Consider the following 25,541-nt stretch of genomic DNA (forward strand, 5'->3'; position numbering starts at 1 on the left):
ATTTCGAAAGAATAGAAAAGTTGAAAACCAAACTGAAACAGTAATTGCCTAGGTGATATATTGGTTAAACCATCGAAGATAAACCCAGTATCTATCTTATCCTTTACACTATACTTACGAGCAATACTATTTATCATTGTTGACAGTACCTTGTAACGGAGCTTGTGTGTACAACGCCTATTGTGACAAAGCTAGCAACGAATGTAAATGTAACCAGGGCCTCGTAGGCGACCCAACCAAGAAATGCGGAAGTGAGTATAAAACCTGATTATTTGTTATATATACAACGTGTCGTTTATATCATTTGCAAAAACAAAAACGCGGCACTGAAATATTTATATATAGATTTTTTGAGTATCATTAGATATTAGTTCTAATACTTTATTTTTCACAGCATATTTTTTTACATAGGGTAATCTTTTCACTGTGCACTGCCGTCTTTTGAATAACACGTCTTTTTTCTTGCGTTTAATACTGGCTTCACAATGTTTATTTCAGTTTTCAAGGCCACTCTTTTACTAAATATTGTTTATTCAAATAATACATAATTAACTTTTTTTCTCTTCGGTATCTAACAAATATTTTAATGTATTTGAATAGAAATTGTACAGAGTCATACTCCACAAATTATACCATATTTTCTCTATTCTTACATTTTTCTTTATTTTCTTAAATGTCTATGTTGTTTTCAGTTCCATGTGATGGACGGTGCGGATCATTCCCACATTCTCACTGTGACCACAGCACGAACAGGTGTGCATGTGACACTGGATACACCGGAAATCCATACGGAAGTCTCGGATGTGTATGTGACCACAGTGGAGGTGGCCGTTATTAAATCCTGAATGACGTTATATGTTATATCGACGATATTTACCTTAGTTTAATAAAATATGTATATATATATATATATATCAGCAGGCACGGAATCTGCGTTTGTGTTATAAAGAAACAAGCATGAAACAAAAGCAGAAAAGATATTTTGTACAATATTAGACATACTTCTGACAAGAAAGAGAATCTGAACGGTAAGATAGAATTAAATAACTTTAAAATAGCATAGAATATACCAACAGCTTCAAGTTGATGAATGAACTGGCGCATGTCTGTAGTAGAAGCCTGAAAGTTCAAACATTCCTAAGAAAAATCATAGTTATCATAAATTTACCATATTGATTACGTTTACATGGATGTACCGAATATAACAGTAAACAATGGTTAGAGACAATAGCAGCAGGTTCTATATACCAGATTAATATTGCGTCTATTCCGACAAATAATATAAACTTCTATTTGAAAATGTCATCGAACAAAACAATCGAAAGAACGCACTGCAGACTTTTTTCTTAGTCAGAATATTTTTTTCCATAAATGAGCCCTTTTCAATATATAAAAATATTCCTAAAAGATTAGGAGAATCTTATTGTTGTTCATTAACTCATGTAATGCTTTTCTACGGTTTACAAGTTTATTTATTGTAAATGCAATACAGCATATAGGATACAAATATACATAACTAATTGTGTCAAATTCTTAAGTTATGTACAAGATGGCGGACGATAAATCCATTCCAAGACATAATTATGTACAAACGTTTCATTCATTACAGCATGACAGAAATACTGAAGCAAATATTCGAAAACAAACAACAACATAGCAATAAACATGACGTTATGAAATTTGGTAACACAAATGCAACACCACTACAGAAACTAAATCATCCAAAAATACACGAAGCGTTGATTTAAAGTATTTTTCAGTATGCAATTAACGAACATTAAAAGTCTATTACATTTAATCCAACAACAGTAATTTTTCAGAAAATATTCCAACATAATAACAATTATTGACCGAGGAGAGTTTTTCTTTCAGTTGTAACATGCAAAAGACATTTACCAAGTGTGTTTAAAACCTTCACACTTTTACAGGAAAATAATTCTATTAGCTTATAGACACTTGGATGGCGATAATAGTACTTTTTAATGTATTTACTTCTTAAATCAGACAAAGGACAAAGTACAAAATGTATTTCCTCGATATCATTTTGATCACAAACTGTACAAATTCTCTGACTTCTGGGAATGTTATTATAACGACCTGATTCAAGATTGTGTCCTTGCATGCGAAATTGACTCAGTCATTGTTTTAATATAACATTAATGGGCTTACTAAGACAAAACTGAATACCAAATATATCCACAAGATGTTTGTACAGATAACATTTGGAAGATACATCAAAAGCACTGCGTAACTCTTGAATAAATACGTCATGCACACGTTGTGGGTACATTTGCAAAAAAGTATTCTCATTAAATCTATTTTGGTTTAATCAGGTATGATTAAATCCCAAATTACATAGTTCATGCTTAATTTGATAAATCCAATTAGATTTACAATTAGGTTTTCTGACATTCAATTCAACTAAAGCATCGTAACAAGATTTCAAAACACAGTTGCTTGTATTTAAAATTTTCAGCCACTATTTCATTACAGCTATCTTTCGTCGCACATATAAAGAATATCTCCCAGTTTCAAAGTAAACCATCGAAGTATTAACATTTTTCTTAATATTTAATAAGTCTTTAAGAAAAGGACGATGAATCTTTTCAATTTGTGGCGATGTAATATAATCCCATACTTCACATCCATAATTCAATATACATGAAACATATGTATCGAATAATGAAATGGTTGTTTCCGTATTAAGGGTAAAATCTTTCATTTTCCTTTTCAAATGATAATATGCTTTTCTACCTTGAGATGCTAATGTACCTTGTGCAACAGTAAATCTTCCATTATAATTAAAAACTAAACCAAGAAAACAAAATTTATCAACTATTTCGAAAGATTTACCATTAAAAGCCCAACCTTCAAAAGACAAAAGTCATTTTCCTTTTCTAAAGACAACAATCTTTGTTTTTTCTGTATCGACATTTACCATTTAATTTCACACATGAACGTACATTGTTATAAATTGATTTAATTACGTTAAGTAATCGTCCTCTTATACCGCTTTTCCATAGTTATATACCACACAATCTGGTGTGATACACTATCAAAAGCCTTGCTATAATCAATAAAAGCACAATAAAGCCTTCTATTTTGTTCTATTGAACTAATAATTTTAACCTTCATAGTGTCAAACAACTGACTTATCACCTCTGTACTGTGCTCTAACTCACGAGTTTGACAAGTTAAGGTTGCGAATTTGTCTTCTATATCACCCACACGCGATGACAAAAGAGTAAGAGACTGCTCTTCAATGTGTTTAAGTCTGTTGTCCATATGTATCATCATACTGATAATGTCCACATTACTAATTTCAGACGATCTTTCGCTCATGGTGTTGCCATATAGTACTGTACATGTCGATTCTAGAACTGACGAGGTGCTCACATCAGTGTCCGTATGGGTGACGGTAGTACTCTCGTTCATAGTATATACAGCGCACGTGCTAAAATGTACTAGAGCGTGACGAATCGCCAATCGTAATCGATACTAACACCTGAGTTTACGTGTGGTACAAGACACAAGAAACTTTATTTCACGTCGAATATTACAAACAGTAAACATAAGCGCTGGTGAGCTTGTACTTCGACATCACATGATAGAAACAAAGAGCATGTAACATATTAACAACAAGCAGCAGAGGATATGTATCACAGTCACTAGCAATTTATACACAGATTATAAACAAAAAGAAGTTACCACATTTTATATATCATAGAAAATAAGTAATCAGATAAGACTAAATAAATACAGGTATTTCTAGATACAAAAGAAGTAAAACACTTCTATGAAAGTGTAATATACATATATGCTAATAAAGTGCAAATTAAAAGAGAACATTTTGGCAATGTCAAGATTGTAAATGGTAAATAAATAAGACCGCAGATTATAAACCAAAGCAAGAAGACAAACAAAATAAGCAAAAGCACTTTGTAACCTGGACGAGTGCGACTTACAAAGAATGGCTAAAACAACCAAAATACAATATGTACACGTTTATTACACTATATACACATAACAAGATACATCTCCTAACATAATTAAGCACACCTTACTCACTCACTCATAAACACACTCACACTATAGAAATATAACATATAAACAGATAAAATGTACAAAATGGTTAGGACTGTGACACACAATAAAAACACTACAATGAAAATAGAAGATAAAGCACACAGGTAGCAACAACACTGAACAAAGGGAGGAAACTCACATACGAGCACACATAGAACACTTACATTCCAGGTCATCCCCTATACGGAGCAGTCTCCTGAATTCTTTGTAGTTCTCTACCTTACGTAGATCATTCGGGAGACTGTTCCATATGCGGGACGCCTCGTACCTGGAGGAATTCTTTCCCTACCTGGTGGTGTTTACCCTTGGGATGTGTGCCTTACCCTCTGCTCTGAAAGTGTACAAAGTTTCTTGTTTAGATATCAGACTGCAAATGAAGTCAGGAGAAATCTCTTTAAAAATTTTAAAAACTTCACAAGCCATCACCTTCATCCTATTAATATGCAGGAAAGAAGTATTAGCATCTGTTAGCAGTTTTTTGAGGTCAGAGGTATAAAAACAAAGCGCAAGCCCCTTTCTTGCACCTTTTTCATTTCCCTGGTTGCCGAGACGCTGTAGAAATGCTAAACAAGGGGACAGTAATTAAAATTCGACAATACAAAACTCTTGTAAATTAACATTTTAACAGATTTAGATAAAACAAATGCCCAATCCTCTTCAAAACTGCTAACTGTTTGGAGGCTTGTCTACAAATAAAAGATTTGTTATCAAACTTCAATAAAAAAAATCTATCTCAACACCTAAAAGTTAAACACTATCTTCACAAACTATGGTGGAATTGCCTTTTGTGAAGTGATGGAGGGCTTTCTTCCCTGACATAATAACAATTGTAATTGAAATTAAACACAAACTTGGAATCGTACAACCAATCCTATTATCAGATGCATCATATACTGATGTTTAGGGGATTGGAGGGAACATCAATTACATGCAGACAATACCTATCGCTGTTCATTAAAATCAGGCAATACTAATTACATTGGATTGTATTTTGTTGACAATGTCTCATCAGCAGTAGATTTCAATGTGTCGTATTCCTGTAAACAAATCTATTTCTTATGAGTTCTAAATGAATGATATACTTACAGTATTCCATAGATGAGAAAGCTTAAATTCGGCTTCCGAAATAGAGCGAGGCGAGATACCTTTGCGTCATAAATTCAAACAAGAACTGTCTCAATGTTAAGATTATCATGACATACAAGTCAATAAGCCTGAACAAATAATGTCATGTTAATACCGGACAGATGTGGCAGTACAGCTAACATAGTCATCTGTTAATCCTGACATGGCGGCTTCTTATTGACCGTAGAAACTGTATCTAGGCTAGTAAAAGGAACATGTACATAGGTATTACAATTCTACAAGTCTAAATCATTCGGAAACAGGCAATGATATACTTTGTATAGATACTTTGTACAGTCTTTATCAGGAAATATCAATATCTGTTGGTTCGTAACTAATGCAGTGAAAACGAGCGTGGTACATCAACATAATGAGGAAATTACAGTGACACCTTATGAGTTATATGTGTGTATAACTGACAGAATCAGCCCGGTTAAGTAGGTATTAGTATAAACTAAAGTTGGTACTCTGTAGTTTAGTTATCTAGTCACCAACTGAACCTCATTTCTTAGACACAAATGAAAAATGACTATGGTGATATCTTTTAGTATAAAACCGAATATAATACCTTTTTCAAATAGAGTGACCTGCAAATGGTCGACATAGAATTCCTACTCTAAACTCAGATTCAATCAAACTAGACTCTTGAATACGCACAATAGAAAATAAGACCAGGTGTTCTGAAAGTGTAAGCGTCTTCTACTTCATCAATGACACCCGCCACAAACCTTGTCAACCCAAGTAAGAAATGTCACGTTCTCAAATGAGAACAAGGTATAAAACAGCAGGCAAACTAACGACCAACAAACACGTCCAGCTTCATCTAGCACAAAGAAATGCAAAATGTTTATATTGTCTTTAATTTTACCCTCATTACAACTTATTTTTAACATATATTATTGGTATCTACAAATAAAAACTGTCTAGAAATCAAAGTGTCACGTTTTAGATCATCATTTGATAGTTACGTAATGGTCGGTCACTACTTCGCATATCAGAATTTAGCAAACGAAATAACGACCGATTTTCCTGGAAAAGTAATAAAAGAACAAAGGATAACAGTGAAAATGATAAAACCACAGATTTGGCTGTAGGCCACGCATTGCTTATGTAATATGATGACTTGGTAAAATAAAACATTATATAACTTTGGTGGATTAATGTATGACCGCATTTCTCTCTGAAACAACAATGAATCCGTCCTTACATGTATTGCTGTCAATGTGTCTCGTTTTAATACCAGTCTCGTCAAGAATCTTACTTCAACAGAACTGTAATGACGAAAGGATAAAGCATGTATTTACAAAAATAGACTACCTTTGGCCTAACAGCACAGCACGGGAACTTGCACTTGGAAACGAACACTACATCCCGCACAACAACATCATAAGTGGAATGAAGACTTATCGCAACGACGTTTACGTCACTGTTCCAAGATGGCGGCGAGGCGTCCCTTCAACGCTCAATAAAATCGTTGCTAGGAACGGAACGTCGATTCTTCAACCATTTCCTAGCTGGGAGATGCAGAAGATAGGAGATTGCCGCGCCCTTCAATATGTCCAGAGTATGGAGATAGACCCAAACACTGGCTGGATGTGGATCATCGATACCGGCAGAATCAACTTTTTCGCCGCTGATGGAACAGCCGCGCAAAATCTCTGTCCTGCCAAAATTGTGATATATGACATTAACAAAATGGCAGAAATTACCCGCCACGAGTTCCCCAATCATGTAGCAGATCGTAACATCACATTCCTAAATGACATCGTCGTTATGTACACAGGATCGCGTCCAAGATACGCCTTCATCTCGGACACCCTTGCATTCCGGATGGTTGTGTACGATAGGATTCGTAACAGATCACACTTCTTCTCCCATCCGTCCATGTTACCCGAGCCAGGCAATGGAAACATCACCATACTGGGAGAAACCCTACCCGTGTCCGCCGGTATAAATGGAATGGCATTGTCCTCGGACATGAGGTACATTTATTTTGGTCCTCTCTCAGGTTACAGTTTGTATCAAGTCTCCTCAAGCGTTGCACGAAAGCCATATGGAAACTTTGCGAGATCTGTTCGGAAGGTCGGTGACAAGCCGTCACAATCAGAAGGAATGGTGTACAGTAGAAGTAACATCTTGTATTTCTCCGTTCTCGGTTTGAATGCGATATACCAATGGGATATTGGTCGAGATAAAAAGATGCAACTGAGGTCCGCCAAAACAGTGAGGATGAAATCTATTTCTAAGATATTATCCAGCAACACGTGCATGAACTTTATCGATAATTTGACATTCGATCTCGAGGGATACCTCTGGTTTACTGTTAATAAACTCCATAAGTACCTGCTGAATACCATGGATTTTACCGGATATGATGGTCCTAACGTGATGATCTGGAAAGTTTACATTGGTGACCTCGGGTACCTAGGCCGCAGAAGAAACGTATATTAAGGTAAAACTGCGTTCAATGCACTAACGTGACTTTCTATTGTGAAACTCCTAATACATTTTATTATGCATCTTTAACAGAAAAATAACGCTTTGATGTGCTCCGTTTACAATCAGGTATTTAAATACAAATTTACATTTCAATAATTTGCAAATGCACAAATAATTTTTTCTCAGAAACTTTGTCTATGGGTCTTGTTCCGTCATATTAAAGGGTTTTGGCCACGAATTTTTATATTTCAGCCTAAAATGATGCAACGATGTATAAAGCTGGTCTCTCTCCGTACACAAACGACCGCGAAAGTTGGTCTCTCTCCGTACACAAACAACCGCGAAAGCTGGTCTCCCTCAACACACAAAGGACCGCGAAAGTTGGTCTCTCTCCGTACATAAACGTCCTCAAAAGCTGGTCTCTCTCCGTACATAAACGACCGCGAATGTTGGTCTCTCTCCGTACACAAACGACCGCGAAAGCTGGTCTCTCTCCGTACTCAAACGACAGCGAAAGCTGGTGTGTCTCAACACACAAACGACCGCGAAAGCTGGTCTCTCTCCGTACACAAACGACCGCGAAAGCTGGTGTCTCTCAACACACAAACGACCGCGAATGCTGGTGTCTCTCAACACACAAACGTCCTCAAAAGCTGGTCTCTCTCCGTACATAAACGACCGCGAATGTTGGTCTCTCTCCGTACACAAACGACCGCGAAAGCTGGTCTCTCTCCGTACTCAAACGACAGCGAAAGCTGGTGTCTCTCAACACACAAACGACCGCGAATGCTGGTCTCTCTCAACATACAAACGACCGCGAAAGCTGGTGTTTCTCAACATACAAACGACCGTGAAAGCTGGTCTCTCTCCGTACACAAACGACCACGAAGGCTGATCTCTTTCAACACACAAACGACCGCGAAAGCTGGTCTCTCTCAACACACAAACGACCACGAAAGCTGGTCTCTCTCAACACACAAACGACCACGAAAGCTGATCTCGTGCAACACACAAACGACCACGAAAGCTGATCTCGTGCAACACACAAACGACCGCGAAAGCTGATCTCTCTCAACACACAAACGACCGCGAAAGCTGGTGTCTCTCAACACACAAACGACCACGAAAGCTGATCTCGTGCAACACACAAACGACCGCGAAGACTGGTCTCTCTCAACACACAAACGACCGCGAAAGATGGTCTCTCCGTACACAAACGACCACGAAAGCTGGTCTCTCTCAACACACAAACGACCGCGAAAGCTGGTCTCGTCCACTTTGGCTTAGACGGATGAATATACGTGGATATGCACGTATTGAATGGGAAACGATATCACATGATGTATTATGACGATAGCGATGCACTTTTTTGACCTAGACTACAGGTCACATCTGTGTTCAATAAATAACGTTTAAAATCATTTTAAAGTGACGCCTGTGTTCGTATGTATACATAAATATAAAACAAAATCTGGAATTTTGTATGTCATTACTATCATAACATTACTGTACCGCCAGTCAAAGTACGCACGTGACAACGACATTCATACTTGATAAAATAACACGAATTTCATCACTCCAATTCCTTTAGCGATATGCATTACTGCTAATCTTCTACTAATTAGTCCTGGATATCTGCATAACTCTCTTGTTTATGTTACAATTGTTGACATACCTACACATTTATGGAACTGAGTAGTGTCATGTGTTCGTGGTAAATACAATTATATACTTCAGGAACTGACGAGATGAAATCATAAAAGCACACATGTATAATCATTTTCCATGTCATATATCAATAAGTTATATCCTAATACTAACCGCTGTTCTGACCACGATGGCGTATTCGGAGATGTACGTACATGTTTGATTGAATGTCGCCAACTCACGACCCTTCGATGTGGGTTATCATTCAATTTGGGTTTAAACAATATTATTTGCTCAGATTTTGTATAAAGATATATAGTGTTTAGATAAAGGTGTATATTGCACTTTCAGTCCAGGATATCATGAAAAACTGGAATCTTATGAGAAGTGTCTGCCTTCTACAATACTGTTTACATACTGGGCACGGTCAGTCGAAGTAACAATAGGGCGTTACATGTACCACGTGACAGTTCACCTATCAAATTTCTCACTCATGCGTAACGAATACTTTTGACTTCCTACTCACAGCTATCGGGACATATTGAAGAGGCGTCATATGAGTGGTAGTGCTATTCAAATTACTTTTCAGTCAAAGTTCTTTGTTTTTTATTCATTTAGACATACTTTTTCATCTTCCCATTTAGTCTCAGACTTCGATTATCGTGTACTATCCTGCTGTCTAAGGGTCTATTCCTGTTGTGTAAGTGTCTAGTCCTGCAGTCTAAGTATCTAGTCCTGCTGACTAAGTATCTAGTCCTGCTGTCTAAGTGTCTAGCCCTGCTGTCTAAGTGTCTAGCCCTGCTGTCTAAGGGTCTAGTCCTGCTGTCTAAGTATCTAGCCCTGATGTCTTAGTGTCTAGTCCTGCTGTCTAAGGGTCTAGTCCTGCTGTCTAAGTATCTAGCCCTGATGTCTTAGTGTCTAGTCCTGCTGTCTAAGTGTCTAGTCCTGCTGTCTAAGTGTCTAGTCCTGCTGTCTTAGTGTCTTGCCCTGTTGTCTAAGTATCTAGTCCTGCTGTCTAAGGATCTAATCCTGATGTCTTAGTGTCTAGTCCTGCTGTCTAAGTGTCTAGCCGCTGTCTTAGTGTCTAGTCCTGCTGTCTAAATGTCTAGTCCGATGTCTTAGTGTCTATTTAGGATATGAATTCTTACATGATGTCTCGAGACTCTACACCTTCTTTTCCTTGAGTAATGTTGTCTTGTCAGCTCATTTTTTTTATTCCTTTCGATTTGTAACATGCCTATTCCTTAACTTCTAACGTAATAGATTTCGTGTTGTCATTTTTATTGGTCGTAGCAGGTTTTCTGTCTCTTGGTAAGGAGCAATCAATTAGCTCATAAACCAATGTTATCAGGTTTTATTGATTTCCAAATGGTTTGTTATCTTTATTAATAGTGGGTATTGAGCTCAAAATTACTCTTTCACAATTTTAACACGTTAGGTTCACAGCATTTTCAATGAAGCTATATTTTTATTGCAAACGATCGTGTGTGTAGATTGCTCTGTTGCCAGTAACTCCCAGATCGGTTTTAATTTTGATACGTTCCATTATTTTGTATATCCTTTAAAATTTTTCGACTTCATATTTTCGTTTGATTCATGCTGTACTTTCTCGACAGGTCTTCCTAATTCTAATTTGTTTTATAATATTTTTTCTTAGTTTTAAATCACCTGGAATGGTTCTAGTCGATTATAATTCAGTCACTGGACAGTTTTTTTTAGAAATGAGACCAGTTCTTTTAGGAGCTGAATTTCGTTGGGCCTATTGTCGCTTGGTATTACGTTTTGTTGCTATAGATATTTTACATGTTAGGAGGGAAGTGGTTGGTCATCAACGCTGTATTGCTTTGTAAGTCAGCTTTAGCTCGGTTGTATGTGGATGATCTGGAAATCGCTTTCTAGATTTTCATATTGCTATAGTTACAGGTCATTATCAACTTCCGCAGCATACTGATGAAAAATCATATCAAAATCATGTTCATATATATCTATAAAACACACTCTTACTCGCCTGTTAAATGATAGTCGGTCATACAAACGACAAACAAGACGTTTGTAAGATTCAGTGTAGTGTGCGTTATTGCTGTGTGTTGCATTTTCACATTGATTTTTTATTTTTATGTCATTGTGACGGGGTTTGTTTTCACAATTAAAGAGTGCCGTGTGGAGGACATTGTGGATTAAATGAAGTGAAGTGGTATCTAACCTGTGTGTGTAACCATGGTTACAGAAGACCATGTTATTCTAAGTATTGTATTAGAAAGAAATGGAGTATCTGTGTAAATATTTCGTTTGTTCATAAAGTGTCCTAGTTTCGTCGAACTGGACTTTGTATTACGGTTCTAGTGAAATGTCAGTAATTTCTTTGTCGTTTTTAACTTGTATCTAAATTACTTGCAGCCAGTCCATATTGATTACAGCTCCATGTGCTGGCCGGTGCCGTTAGAACAAACGGATATAGGTGCGAGCAATGCTTTACGTGAACGCCAGGAGGTCGCCTTGAGTTTCAGCTGCAGTGGAACACTGTACACCACATAACTGCACATGATTTGTTGACTTGTACAACGTGTATGTCATATGTTTTTTTAATAAATGTGTATATGCCAGCATGCATTGATTTATTGATTTTTGTTTGTGTTTACTTTTCTATCACATAATTATATTTTTATTATCATATGCATACGATCGTTTAATGATTAAAATCGTTATGTGATGCCTACAGATCATATTTGGCGAATGTTTGATCATATTTCTAGTAAAGATATCACAGACATCTACCATTTACATTGTACGCCAGGTTGCTATATCTCAACATTGGAGAATATTCCTTTTTTCTTCCGTATGGAAATTAGGTTTTACACGTATGTAAAGCTAGCCTATCAACCAGCTTATCGAAGCATGCATCGTGATAAGAGTTATCTCCCATCACACATTCAGTGAAGATGTATTAATTAATATTCACAAAACTTATCTTAACAAAACTGATCTCTACAATTATAGGTGTAAAGAATAACAGAAATGAAGACGATATATCCTAATCGTTCGAGGTAAAATACTATCATTTCTATCTCTTTAACTTTTTTTTTCGTTTCTGACAAAAACATGATAAAATAAAATCGACTTGTGTTATCTTGATATATAACATCGCATGCTTGTGTTATCTTGATATATAACATCGCATGCTTGTGTTATCTTGATATATAACATCGCATGCTTGTGTTATCTTGATATATAACATCGCATGCTTGTGTTATCTTGATATATAACATCGCATGCTTGTGTATTTTGTATATATTGTACATGTACTATTGCTATTTGTTATTTACTTTTTGCTACGGCAAATGTATTACTTCCAGTCAACACAAAATTGCAATAGTCAAAATAACCATTAGGAAAATACCAGAATATCAACATAACTTTAGCCCACACTCAAATTAATGAAACTCCGGCAAAATATGAACAAAAAGACAGATTTTCGCGGAGACTCCTGAAAAAGCATACGGAGATGAAGTTTATGTGTTCTATAAGATTAAACGCCTTCTGCTTCATCGGCAAAACCCACAATGGTAGTCTTGGTCACTTCAAGTAAGTAATATTACATTCTCAAATGAGAATAAGGTATACAACAATGAAACCAATAAGCATCAAACGCGCCCAGCCTAATGTCGCACAAAACACTTCTCAGTGAGCGAGTTTGTCTGTCAGTGACGACTTCTTGCTTGGTAATAATGGGAGCAGGCGCTTGAATATCGAATCAACTGTAACATGTAAACGCTATAAGATGGGGACGAAAGAATGTTGCAATCTAGAAATGGGAAAATCACACTTATTACACAGCTTTTTGTAAAGGAAAAGATCGAGATAAACGATTGATGTAAAAGAGAAAGTCGTGTCCTTGATTTCTAATTCTGGTTGGTATATACGATGCATGTGGTCAATAAATTTCTTGTTATTTAAAGACAAGACGTCATCAATATATCTAAAAGTGAAATTGGAGGATTTTGCAACCTCTTTGTGACATGTCCCCTTCGACTTTCATAACATTCAGTGCTGCTTCTACGTTAATCAGAAAAGCGACATGGAAAATCCTATATTAATTTATTTTGTAATTTGCTGATATGTCCTAAAATTTAAACGTTAAAGGAAAAAAGTGTGTCAATATGAGCTATCTGTGTTCTTTTGTTTTGTTTTTGCTTTTGCTTTTTTTTTTTTTTTTTTTATTTTTGTGTGTATTTTTTTACGTATTTAAGAGGGTGATTGTGAGTTGAAATGATTTGCTATACTCTAAAGATATGTAAAGGCTCTCAAATTCATCAAAAACATTCAATTTTTAAGCGATTTGTAGGAAGAGCTTACCATCAAAGTCGACTAAGATATTGTCAAGAGGAACTTCTATTATTTTGATTATTTCGTTCTCCACTTTTGTAATTGATATGGTCTTACTTTTCACGAAAAAAAAACTTCAGTATGATTCACTACATATGTCTGTACCTTTATTCAACTTTCTCTGAAAATGAAATTTTCAAAACAAGAAAAGAAAGGCCTTCCTTCATTTTGGAAGTAATTCCTCTTCCAGAGTAAATTGAATCACAATTATTCGGTAGCCTTGATTTGTTATCACTACGGATGGTGTTTATAAACTTAGACAATTGTTTGGTTGAACAAATAGATAAGTCAACAATAAAAAGCTGTTTGTAAATATATCTTTGTAAAGTGTAGTCAAATATTATCGTAAGACTAAGGTGCCTCCAATACATCAATGATGTGGATGCTTTCTGAAATACACAGGATAATGTTCTATACATCTCTTTATCCGATTCCTTCTCACATGCGCTTGTATTTCTTTCTTTCTTTCGTTTACATTACGTGTCGATGTTGATATCATTCAAAACAATCACCACAACTATTACTGCAATGTCTCCGTTCAAACCAAAAAAGAAAAAGTCTTGTTAAATCACACCTTTAACGAGGCACAAAAACATATCGATCTAAATAAATTTGAAAAGGCAGGTGGGATGGAGAGAAGTTTTAGTTACGCAATAAGGATTATGATGAAGTAAACAACAGTCATTCCCTAAGATAAGGGGCTCCACACGATTGTAATGTTATTTTCCTTCCAATTTATGCGTGACGTAGACAATGAGAAAATTTCCAAATGCGTATAAAAATGAACCGACAATTGAAGCCCGGAAGGACACCACAGGCAGTGCCTTAGGGCATGTGCGTCTTGTGTAATGGGATTTTGAAGGGATTGGTGTATTATATAAAGTCAGTTGTTAAGGGACTTTATCAGCACTGTACCAGCATTTCAGAATGAAAATGTTATTAGGTATATGGTTTCCAGTAGTCCTGGTTATCATGAATAACTTCTCTGTCATGGCAAGTGACAAACCGCCATCGCGCTGTGACAGTCGACGAATCATACATGCATTTACAGAAATAGACTATCTTTGGCCTAACAGCACAACACGGGAACTTGCACTTGGAAACGAACACTACATTCCGCATAACAACATCATAAGTGGATTGAAGACTTATCACAACGATGTTTTCGTCACTGTTCCAAGATGGCGGCGAGGCGTCCCTTCAACGCTCAATAAAGTCGTTGTTAGGAACGGAACGTCGATTCTTCAACCATTTCCTAGCTGGGAGATGCAGAAGATAGGAGATTGCCGGGCCCTTCAATATGTCCAGAGTATGGAGATAGACCCAAACACTGGCTGGATGTGGATCATCGATACCGGCAGAATCAACTTTTTCGCCGCTGATGGAACAGCCGCGCAAAATCTCTGTCCTGCCAAAATTGTGATATATGACATTAACAAAATGGCAGAAATTACCCGCCACGAGTTCCCCAATCATGTAGCAGACCGTAACATCACATTCCTAAATGACATCGTCGTTATGTACACAGGATCGCGTCCAAGATACGCCTTCATCTCGGACGCGCTCGCATTCCGGATGGTTGTGTACGATAGGATTCGTAACAGATCCCACTTCTTCTCCCATCCGTCCATGTTACCCGAGCCAGGCAATGGAAACATCACCATACTGGGAGAAACCCTACCCGTGTCCGCCGGTATAAATGGAATGGCATTGTCCTCGGACATGAGATATATCTACTTTGGACCCGTATCAGGGTACAGTTTGTATCAGGTCTCAACACGTGTTGCTCGTAACCCACGGGGAAGATTTGCTAGGTCTGTGCGGAAGGTTGGTGACAAGCCTTCACAAGCAGCGGGAATGGTTTATAGCAGAAACAACTATTTATATTTCCCTGCTCTTGGTTCGAATTCGATATATAGGTGGGATATAAATCGAGATAGAAAAATGCAGCGAAAGCTCGTCCAAAGAGTCAGGATGAAATCTGTTTCTAAAATATTATCCAGCAACACGTGCATGAACTTCGTCGACATTTTGACATTCGATACCGACGGATACCTCTGGTTTACTGTTAATAAACTCCATAAGTACCTGCTGAATACCATGGATTTTACCGGTAGAAGTGGTCCGAACGTGATGATCTGGAAGGTGTACGTTGGGGAGGTTGGGTACCTAGATCGTAGACGAAATGTTGTGTTAAAGGATGTCGATGTCAACGCCTTCCCTGATGCACTTAGTCGATTCTTCAAATATATTTTCAGATATTTATTTTCTGGTTACCATCATGGCAACTGATTAAACCCTGTGTTTCGTTAATAATGCCACTTCTTCATTTTACCTTATATCCGCTGTATTTTAAAACTTAACATATTTGTATCAAATACGATAGGATTTTGTATAATCCATGTATATCTGTAAACATTATGTAACGTATTTCGATGTTTTGTAGACTCTATATAATTTTAATACTTTTCTCTGTACATATCTTCCTGTCATTGGAATAGGGGAAGTTTCAAATTTTAACTTATCTCAATAATGTTGGATGTTTATTTGTGATACCATTTGTCCTGATCATTTCACACTGAAAGATTCCAATCACAATTTACCTGGTTGATTACATAGGAGTATTATTTGTCTTTGCTGTGCTGTAGTGTTTTTCAAAATGTTTTAATATGTGTGTCTATCTTTAAATTATTTTGTCAACATGTTCCTCTCCCGACAAGAAATCCATTTCATTTCATTGAAAATGTAAAAAAAAGAATAATCAATAAAGACTTGACTAATTTTGATTTGTTCATTTTCTTATTTATCTATTTGCAATCACATCAAGCCCTAATGTAAGCAGGATTTCATTTCATATCCCTTGATCAGCACATTAAAGTTATTTTTAAGTCGTCTTTTCCGCCTTTCTGAGAACCCTGGTATCATTGACATGTTGCACGTACACCAGTACTTAGTCTATAAATAGCTACACATCTGTATATCTCAAGCCTAGCTGTCAACATATCTATATTTGAATATGACCCATCCTCTTTTATACCACGACAATCCTTCCAACTCCGAGGTAATTTTTTAAATTCAATTTGTTTTTAAGAATCTGCCCAAGTGAATCATTTTATTCTATTTTTTATTTATTTTATTACTATTATGTTTTATTTCATTTTATGAGAATGACGTAATAACTTTATGTAACGGACATGATGATAACAACACGGAGATCTCATCTTATGTTACAATGCGAATGCAACAAGAAGCACAGGATAGGCCAGAAAACTCGACGACGCAATGTCGCCATCACTACTGTTGTGTTCCCCAACAATTTAAAAACTCCAGTTTATTTTTGTTCTCTTCCCACATCATACGGTTGTGACGTAAACACTGATACCTTCAAATAGCTTTCGTTTTCCTTTTAATGTTTAACAGTTCATATTGACTTCACTCAAGTGTGTTCAAATTATTCTTTACTTTACAACCGTTTAATTTTGACGTTACAACGTTGTCCTTCCTTATCACTGGTTTTAGTTTTTATATTGATTTTCCTGTAATTTTGCTGGTTACAAACTTATCTGTTAGATATTTGTATTTGTGTTACAATAGGGATAATAAAAGTTTTTGATATACCTAACGTTCCTTTAGTTCGCATGTCTCTTAATTAGTATTTCCACACATCTTATTATATTTCCCCGTGTAAAATTATACATCATTAACATATGATGTTATCTTGCTATGTTGACGGTGTTTCATTGTGTTCTATGTTACTAACCTTAAGGACTGCGTTGGTCGAGCGTTTAAGGTATTTGACCGTATTTATCACCCTCCACTTCTTGGTTGTGGGTTCGAGACCTACGTGGGACAGTCGCCAGGTACTGACTGTAGGGCGTTAGTTTTTCTCCGGCCACGCAGGCTTTCCTTAATTGGTCCTGGCTCTAAATAGGTTGTACAACAATGATAAGCAAGCTTTAGTGCGTGCATGTCTGAATAATTGTTGTATCAGACAGGAAAGAATGTTTTTCACACAGAATTACCAAACCGTACTTATGTGATCACCCTAAAAAACCTGTCATCAAAGAAGTCTTATTTACTCTGCCAAGTGTACGTACTCATCTTAATCTTTAAAAAGAAAATATGTTCAATCAAATGTTTGAGTTAGAAACAAAGTGAAAAATGTTTGTTCAGTGGTGGGCTTTAACTATACAGGTGTATATTATACCTGTCAGTAAATTACCGCAGTTTGTTCTCCCTAACCTACGTCACACGTTGTATAGACCGTGGGTTTCTTCCTGTTACGGTTTATGTAAATATGTAAAAGGATGTGTTAGATCATATTGCTGTTTTGGTGAAATTGTGATGAGACCATGTTCATGAAAATGGAAGAGATCATAAACGACCGTAAATTATTGTATTGCACGGTGTATCATCACAATGACATCATCAGACATTCACAGAATGTTGTACGCTGACTGAACACACATCAGCATGGCTCTCTCACAACTACTCTCACAGTATGTTTTATGTTGACTGAACACACATCAGCTTGGCTCTCTCACTACTACTCTCTACAAACAAAAATACAAAAATATACTTAAAAATTTCACATTATACCACATCTAATGATAAATTATAGGAATATAGGATATTTACATGTACTAGTCAACGTAACGTAGATATATTTCAGTAGAGTGGTTGTGACATTACCTGTACTGACAATTCCCTAAATATATAAACAGTAATAAATTAAACCCGTCAAGTAGCGTCTGCTTTTTACTTACAAACTCGCTCTACAAGTGAAATAGTTTTATAACCACAATTATCGTGTAAATGAAACTAACTCTTTCATTCATCACCACATTGTAAATTATTTTTTTTTATAAAAAAGCTAAATATTTTAGAATTGTTCAGTGACATTTACAAATTAACATCAGATATGTAGCCGAGATTAAGAGCAGCTTAATTACATACAATAAAATCAGTTTTGTCAGGTTAAATGTTTGATAATTATAATAAAATAGTTCTAATTTACCTCAACAATTATCTTTTTGTCAGCACTTAATTGGAGATAAAAACTGTACTCGCTTGGTCATTTAAATGGTAAAATTGTGTGACACCTCATTCAAACGGTTCATTATCATCATAATTGCATCATTTCATACTTAAGAGTTAGTTGAATATTTTCATTTGCTTCAAAATTTCTCTAATTAAAACATTTTGATTGTACTAAAATTAAACCATTATTGAATCAATCTTTTCGTATTTGCAATAAGATAGTTTTGTCCACATAGTTTGATATTACATAAATTGCATCACACGTTTAACGTTGGTCACGTTTTAATATACTGAACATGAAATAATGTGACATCATATATCGTGTTTCTATTTAAAAGTTTTAACTACCCTGAGCCCAATTCATATTACTAATAATTGTGTGGTGCAACTCAGATGTTTTTAATCGTGGATCCAATTAGGTATTTAAATCACCGTGTGTGTACAATTAAATATTTTCATTACCGCGAGTTCGTGTTTATGCTTTAGTCACCGTAAGTCAAATCGCACGTTTTCACTGAGTGTCCAATTATCTGTGTTAAATACAAGATGATCGCATTAATAACCTTATTTATAATTACAAAGTGCCTAATTACTAATCCAATCATGTGTTCCAAATAACTAACTACTTTATGTCAATTTCACTGTTTTAATTAGTGATTGCCTCTGTAAAGTCGTTTTGTAACAATTTGCTAAGTTGCAAAACAGAACTAAAAACAGATATGATATTTTAAGAATATGTTAGCGAAAGACAAGATGCAAATTAAGCTTGGAAAACGGTCTCGAAATAAACAGTTACAAGAACGTATGATTCACTACATTCACATACAATGTAAAAAAATCTATATTGTTTAACAAAATGCGATTTTAGGAAAAGTTTGTGTTTTATATATTGTATATCATTCGCTAAAAAATAATGTAATAAACGCCTTAATTAATAGTTTATGATCAGTCTGGTCTCCAGGAATACAGATGTACATCAACAAAGTACGTGTTGATGACCTGTGGTGTGGGTGTTGTAATGTAATAATCTGTGAAATAATGATATTATCTTCCAATTGATAATATTATATGGTTAACAGGTTTTTTCATCATCAGATGATTGCTACTTAAAACACAACCAGCATTTCAACCACATGTAAGTTCACAAAGAGGACAAAATGCATTATAGATTCCAAATCCGATGACAATTTTCAGGATTTTCAAAATAGAAAAACCAAGATGAGTCAATATACGATTTACTGAGAAGGCCACGGTTTGACAACGTCAAAATCTTGTATTTCAATACATTTATATACAGGCTTAAATCTAAATATAAATGATGCCTTAAGAAGATGGGTTTTTTTTTTCTTTTGCATGTTAAAGCAATTAAAATGCATGTTCCAATATTGATATCAAATGTAGGATTTCATCAATAATGCGTTATTTGCAAAAGGATCTTTTTGCTCTGTGGAAATCATGACTTATCCCTATTTAATGACTACAACCTGTTATTAAGATAAACATATGTGATTGTGACTGCAATCAATTCATTACTTTATTTATGTGTGCTAATATTGTTAGCAAGTATCCTATTCAGACTATGGTACATTGTCACTATCTTGTGCCTTTTTGGCTCCTAATATATTGATTATCTCGCCAGCCCTATTTCAAGGTAAGCATGATTTCATTTCATCCCTTGATCAGCACATTAAAGTTATTTTTAAGTCGTCTTTTCCGCCTTTCTGGGAACCCTGGAATCCATGGTATCATTGACATGTTGCACGTACACCAGTACTTAGTCTATAAATAGCTACACATCTGTATATCTCAAGCCTAGCTGTCAACATATCTATATTTGAATATGACCCATCCTCTTTTATACCACGACAATCCTTCCAACTCCGAGGTAATTTTTTAAATTCAATTTGTTTTTAAGAATCTGCCCAAGTGAATCATTTTATTCTATTTTTTATTTATTTTATTACTATTATGTTTTATTTCATTTTATGAGAATGACGTAATAACTTTATGTAACGGACATGATGATAACAACACGGAGATCTCATCTTATGTTACAATGTGAATGCAACAAGAAGCACAGGATAGGCCAGAAAACTCGACCTTAGTGTACATAGGTTTATAGTACAGTCGAATTCTTACCATCTCGTACACTACGTACGTCAGTGTTAGTATGTTTGACGCTGGTTGTTTGTCTGATGAAGGTGACCGTATAGTCATCGAAACATCACACCCTAACCTTCCACTGGTTGTGTTCTAAGATGAAGGTGACCGTGAAGTCATCAAAACGTCCCACTCTAACCTTCTATTGGTTGTGTTGTAAGATGAAGGTGACCGTGTAGTCATTAGAACGTCACACTCTAACCTTCTACTGGTTGTGTTCTAAGATGAAGGTGACCGTATAGTCATCGAAACGTCACACCCTAACCTTCCACTGGTTGTGTTCTAAGATGAAGGTGACCGTATAGTCATCGAAACATCACACTCTAACCTTCTACTGATTGTGTTAAAAGATGAAGGTGACCGTATAGTCATCGAAACGTCACACCCTAACCTTCAACTGGTTGTGTTATAAGATGAAGGTGACCGTATAGTCATCGAAACATCACACCCTAACCTTCCACTGGTTGTGTTCTAAGATGGAGGTGACTGTGTAGTCATCGAAACGTCACAATCTAATCTTCTACTGGTTGTGTTATAAGATGAAGGTGACTGTGTAGTCATTGAAACGTCACACTCGAATCTTTTACTGGTTGTGTTATAAGATGAAGGTGACTGTGTAGTCATTAAAACGTCGCACTCTAACCTTCTACTGGTTGTGTTATAAGATGAAGGTGACCGTGTAGTCATAGTAACGCCACACTCTAACCTTCTACTGGTTGTGTATCAAGAATTTCTGTTCTACATTATACAATTGTTCCGAGAACGAAATACTACTTCACAGCAAGAACTGACATGTGTACCTCTCTACTTGGGTGGACATCATTAGAAGCATATATAGATACTAAAAAACGTGTTTCTCGGTAGAATATGTAGAATGAGAAGAAGTAATTTGACCAGTAAAATTTTTATTGTAAGATGTTTTTTTTGTATACAATTAAAGAATATGTACAAAATGGTTATATACCAGATATTGTCAGAATCCTCAAAAAGTATAATTTATTCCAGCATTTCGAACTTTTACTGGATGACGGTACTTTTCTAAACAAAACACATTGGATGAAACTGACTTATAATTCTGTAAAAGACTATGAAACAGATGCATGGTTACAAAGAATGTCTAACAATGCAGATTTTAACAAGATTTAAACTACTGCACGATTGTTTAAAACCAGTTTGTGGAAACTAGCTCTGTATCACCCTAGTTCTCTCGATAATATCCGTTATGTAATCAAACTTATTGTTTCCATACGAAACTCAAAGACACAATTTTTGTGTCATTTTTGTGGATATTTTTATACAGATATTGTGAATCATGCAATTCTACATTGTTCATTAACAGAAATTGTACGTGACGATTTATAGTGCGAAACTGTGTCTATTTCGAGTATTGAATTTATTTCATACTTACAATCGTTGCCAGATTATATATTGCTTCACATTTTACTAGGCGGTCCTCTGGCCTATCATTTAGACAAACATGATTTTGAACAATTTAGACTGAAGTCACCATGTTCTATAAAAAGGATGCTTGAACTATATGGCTACGTATAGTGCGCCAGGAGGCCTTCTGTATTATATACACTTAAAACCTATTATTGTGACATATATACTTAGTATGTAATTATTTCATAACATTATAACTTGCAAGATAATTCTTCACGGAGTATAAATTACATAAAACTAACATATTGTATGTATAATCATAATTTGTAACATCTACATTAATTTCCACCTTAATTGTATGCCTTTCAAGTTGATTTATTTTGTAATTTGTATGTAATGCTCTTCATCTTTGGAGGAAATAAAGACAATAATAATCATACAGCCTACAATCATTAACCCTTCATTATACAGGTAAGAACAGCCTTTGTATTTGACTCCTAGATATGGCTTGTTCGTCTAGTTGTTCTACCTCACTGAATAGAAAATACTTACAGATATAGAGTGTACTCCAAGACCGGTAGTATTAGAAGGTGGATTTTGAAGAAATGTGAAGAGCTTTTTAACAAATACTTAAGACCTCCTCTGAGAAACATCTTGTTCTTCCGAACATTTGAGTTCTTGTTTCACCCGTACATTATTGTCCTATAACTCGTTACTTACTGAAGGAATACATTCATTTTCTTGTTTTCACAGAAAAGTGAAAAGAGTACGAGGACATGGTTATGAACTATACTAGAACATATTTCATGACGAACGTCTCAAGTCAAGGTGAAATGTAATGAGGATGAAAGTATGAGTTTAGTCGATTTTCTGGCTGACAATAACTTCGTTCAGTTTGGTGGCACAATTCTCTAATTAACTTTTATGTATGAGGAAAAAACTGCTTTCTCTCAGCTGATTGTTTTTTGTAAAAGAAATTAGAAAAACATGCAAAAAAGACATTGTCTAACGTTTCGATTTCACTTCTAGATATATCTAGGATATCTTGGAATTACCTGTATATGCTGAAATTTAAAAGTGTTTGAGATCAGAAAAAACACTTTTCATTGCTGTAGATAGTATGCAATCATATCCCTGTAAATATCGGTAAAAACTAACCGTGTACAAAATGCGTACATGTGCAGGGTCACGCACTGACACCACGATGGAGTGTCTTCCTGGTCCGATCATACAAGACTTTATTTCATTGGCACTTAACTATAAAGTCATAAGATATATTGCAGCACGTAGATCCCCCCGGATCCTACTTAGGTTACAGATAGCACATGTACCTATTTACCATAGCATCACCTTTTGACAATCCGATACCCGGATTTGCGTGTCATTTATAAGTTTTCCGGATTTCGTGCCCTGATGCCACTGATATATAAATATTTGAATACATGAGTTTACCCCATTCTTATCCTTTTCTCGATATGGAACTGCAGAAATGTTGTATCTCTTCTTTCCTCATGTTTTTAGTTTTGACTCTCACTTTTTTCATATCAGTCACGATCGGTCAAGACGTTTGCAACAACAATCAAATCATGCATAAGATCACGGTAGTTGATTATGACTGGCCAAGCGAAACGGTGCGTGAAGATGCAATTGAAAGCGAAGAATACATTCCGGAGAATAATATTATCTCCGGAATAAAAGTCTATGAAAATGAAGTTTACGTCACCGTTCCAAGATGGCGACTTGGTGTACCAGCGACGCTCAACAAGGTCGTTGTTATAAACGGGACATCGCTGTTACAGCCGTTTCCTAACTGGGATATGCAAGAAATTGGAAACTGCGACGCCCTGCAATATGTTGAAAGTATGGAGATAGATCCGAACACAGGATGGATGTGGATCATTGATACAGGGAGAATAAATTTTATGTCAACCGATTGTACAGAAACGGAAAACCTTTGTCCAGCTAAAATCGTCGTGTATGATATCAACAAAATGGAGGAGGTGACTCGACACGAGTTCCCTAATGAAGTTGTGAACCGCAGGACAAACTACCTCAACGATATCGTTATTCAATACAGCGACAATGAGCCTCGATTTGCTTACATTTCCGATACACTTAATTTCAAACTGGTAGTCTATGACCTGATCCAGAATCTGTCCTATTTCTACTCACACTCGTCAATGTTACCACAACCAGGAAACGGAAACATCACCATTTTGGGAGAAAACTTTGAGATTGCTGCTGGTATTAATGGCATCGCGATGTCACGTGACATGCAACACCTGTACTATGCTCCTCTCTCTGGTTACGCAGTGTATCGGATTCCCACGAGTGTTACCTCCGTCCCAGGGACAGATTTCGCGGGATCCATTCGGAAAGTTGGAAATAGACCCTCTCAGACAGCAAGTATGATATACAGTAAGAACAATTTCTTGTACTTTGCCTCTCTAGCTGAAAATGCTATATATAGATGGAATATGGACTATGATAGAACCTATCAGGGTTTAGACGATTATGATGACGTGGAGATGAGAACTCTGACGAATATCATGTCGGACGACACCTGTATGAACTTCGTTGATGCTTTCAGTTTTGATTTCGATGGGTTTTTATGGTTTTCTGTAAACAAACTACATAAGTTTCAATTGGATTCGATGGATTTTACTGGCAGTAGTGGTCCAAATGTTCTTATATGGAAAGTGTACATGGGAGATGCTGGCTATTTGGACAGGAGGGAGGAAATTACAACAGCCAACAGCGGTATGGACACAACATCTGACAACACCCTGACAGCGTCAGATGGTGCTACAATGATAACTACCCAGGGGACAATGTTATATCTGTTTTATGTGATACATCTGTGTATATTATCATTATCACACTAATTAATGGAAGATATCAACTCATAAATTTATATAATCTATTTAATTACTCTCCCAGAGATTAAAGCGAAAGGGTCGAAAGAGGGACATAAAGACATTTTCTTGACAAATAAGTGTTATAAGTAAATCTGTGATAATCTAACGACACACACACATATATACATCCTTAAATAAAACAATCAATCAGAACAGACTTTAGTTTCTTAGTTGTAAAAATAAGTTGTTTATTTTCTCTATATATGCAGTTATACAACATGTTATTTTTTAAATAAAGTTGTATTTTGCTTAAGAGTGTATAATTGCAACAGGTTCAAAGTTATCACTTGTTATTCTAAAAATGTCTATTTTTAATCCTGAATTCACACAAATCAGTCAAGATAACAGACAGGTAGTTTT

General features: G+C 35.9%; 3 protein-coding genes across 3 annotated transcripts in view; all 3 read left to right on the plus strand.

The window, feature by feature from the left end:
• Nucleotides 1-838, plus strand: part of LOC132565497 (multiple epidermal growth factor-like domains protein 6) — a 34,170-nt gene extending 33,332 nt beyond the window's left edge. Inside the window, exons 55-56 of the mRNA XM_060230147.1 lie at nt 147-251; nt 693-838. Coding sequence (XP_060086130.1) covers nt 147-251; nt 693-838 — 251 coding nt within the window. The remainder of the gene's footprint in view (nt 1-146; nt 252-692) is intronic.
• Nucleotides 839-6,402: 5,564 nt separating this feature from the next.
• Nucleotides 6,403-7,662, plus strand: LOC132565498 (protein yellow-like). Its single transcript, XM_060230148.1, has one exon. It carries the CDS (start codon nt 6,403-6,405, stop codon nt 7,660-7,662), a length of 1,260 nt encoding a protein of 419 aa, XP_060086131.1.
• A 6,990-nt stretch (nt 7,663-14,652) lies between these two features.
• Nucleotides 14,653-25,541, plus strand: part of LOC132565499 (uncharacterized) — a 55,958-nt gene continuing 45,069 nt past the window's right edge. Inside the window, exons 1-2 of the mRNA XM_060230149.1 lie at nt 14,653-15,964; nt 23,785-25,065. Coding sequence (XP_060086132.1) covers nt 14,653-15,964; nt 23,785-25,065 — 2,593 coding nt within the window. The remainder of the gene's footprint in view (nt 15,965-23,784; nt 25,066-25,541) is intronic.

Source organism: Ylistrum balloti, unplaced genomic scaffold (genome assembly GCF_031769215.1).
Source record: "Ylistrum balloti isolate Yb309-2 unplaced genomic scaffold, AGI_CSIRO_Ybal_v1 Utg369724, whole genome shotgun sequence".
Classification (NCBI taxonomy): Eukaryota; Metazoa; Mollusca; class Bivalvia; order Pectinida; family Pectinidae; genus Ylistrum; species Ylistrum balloti.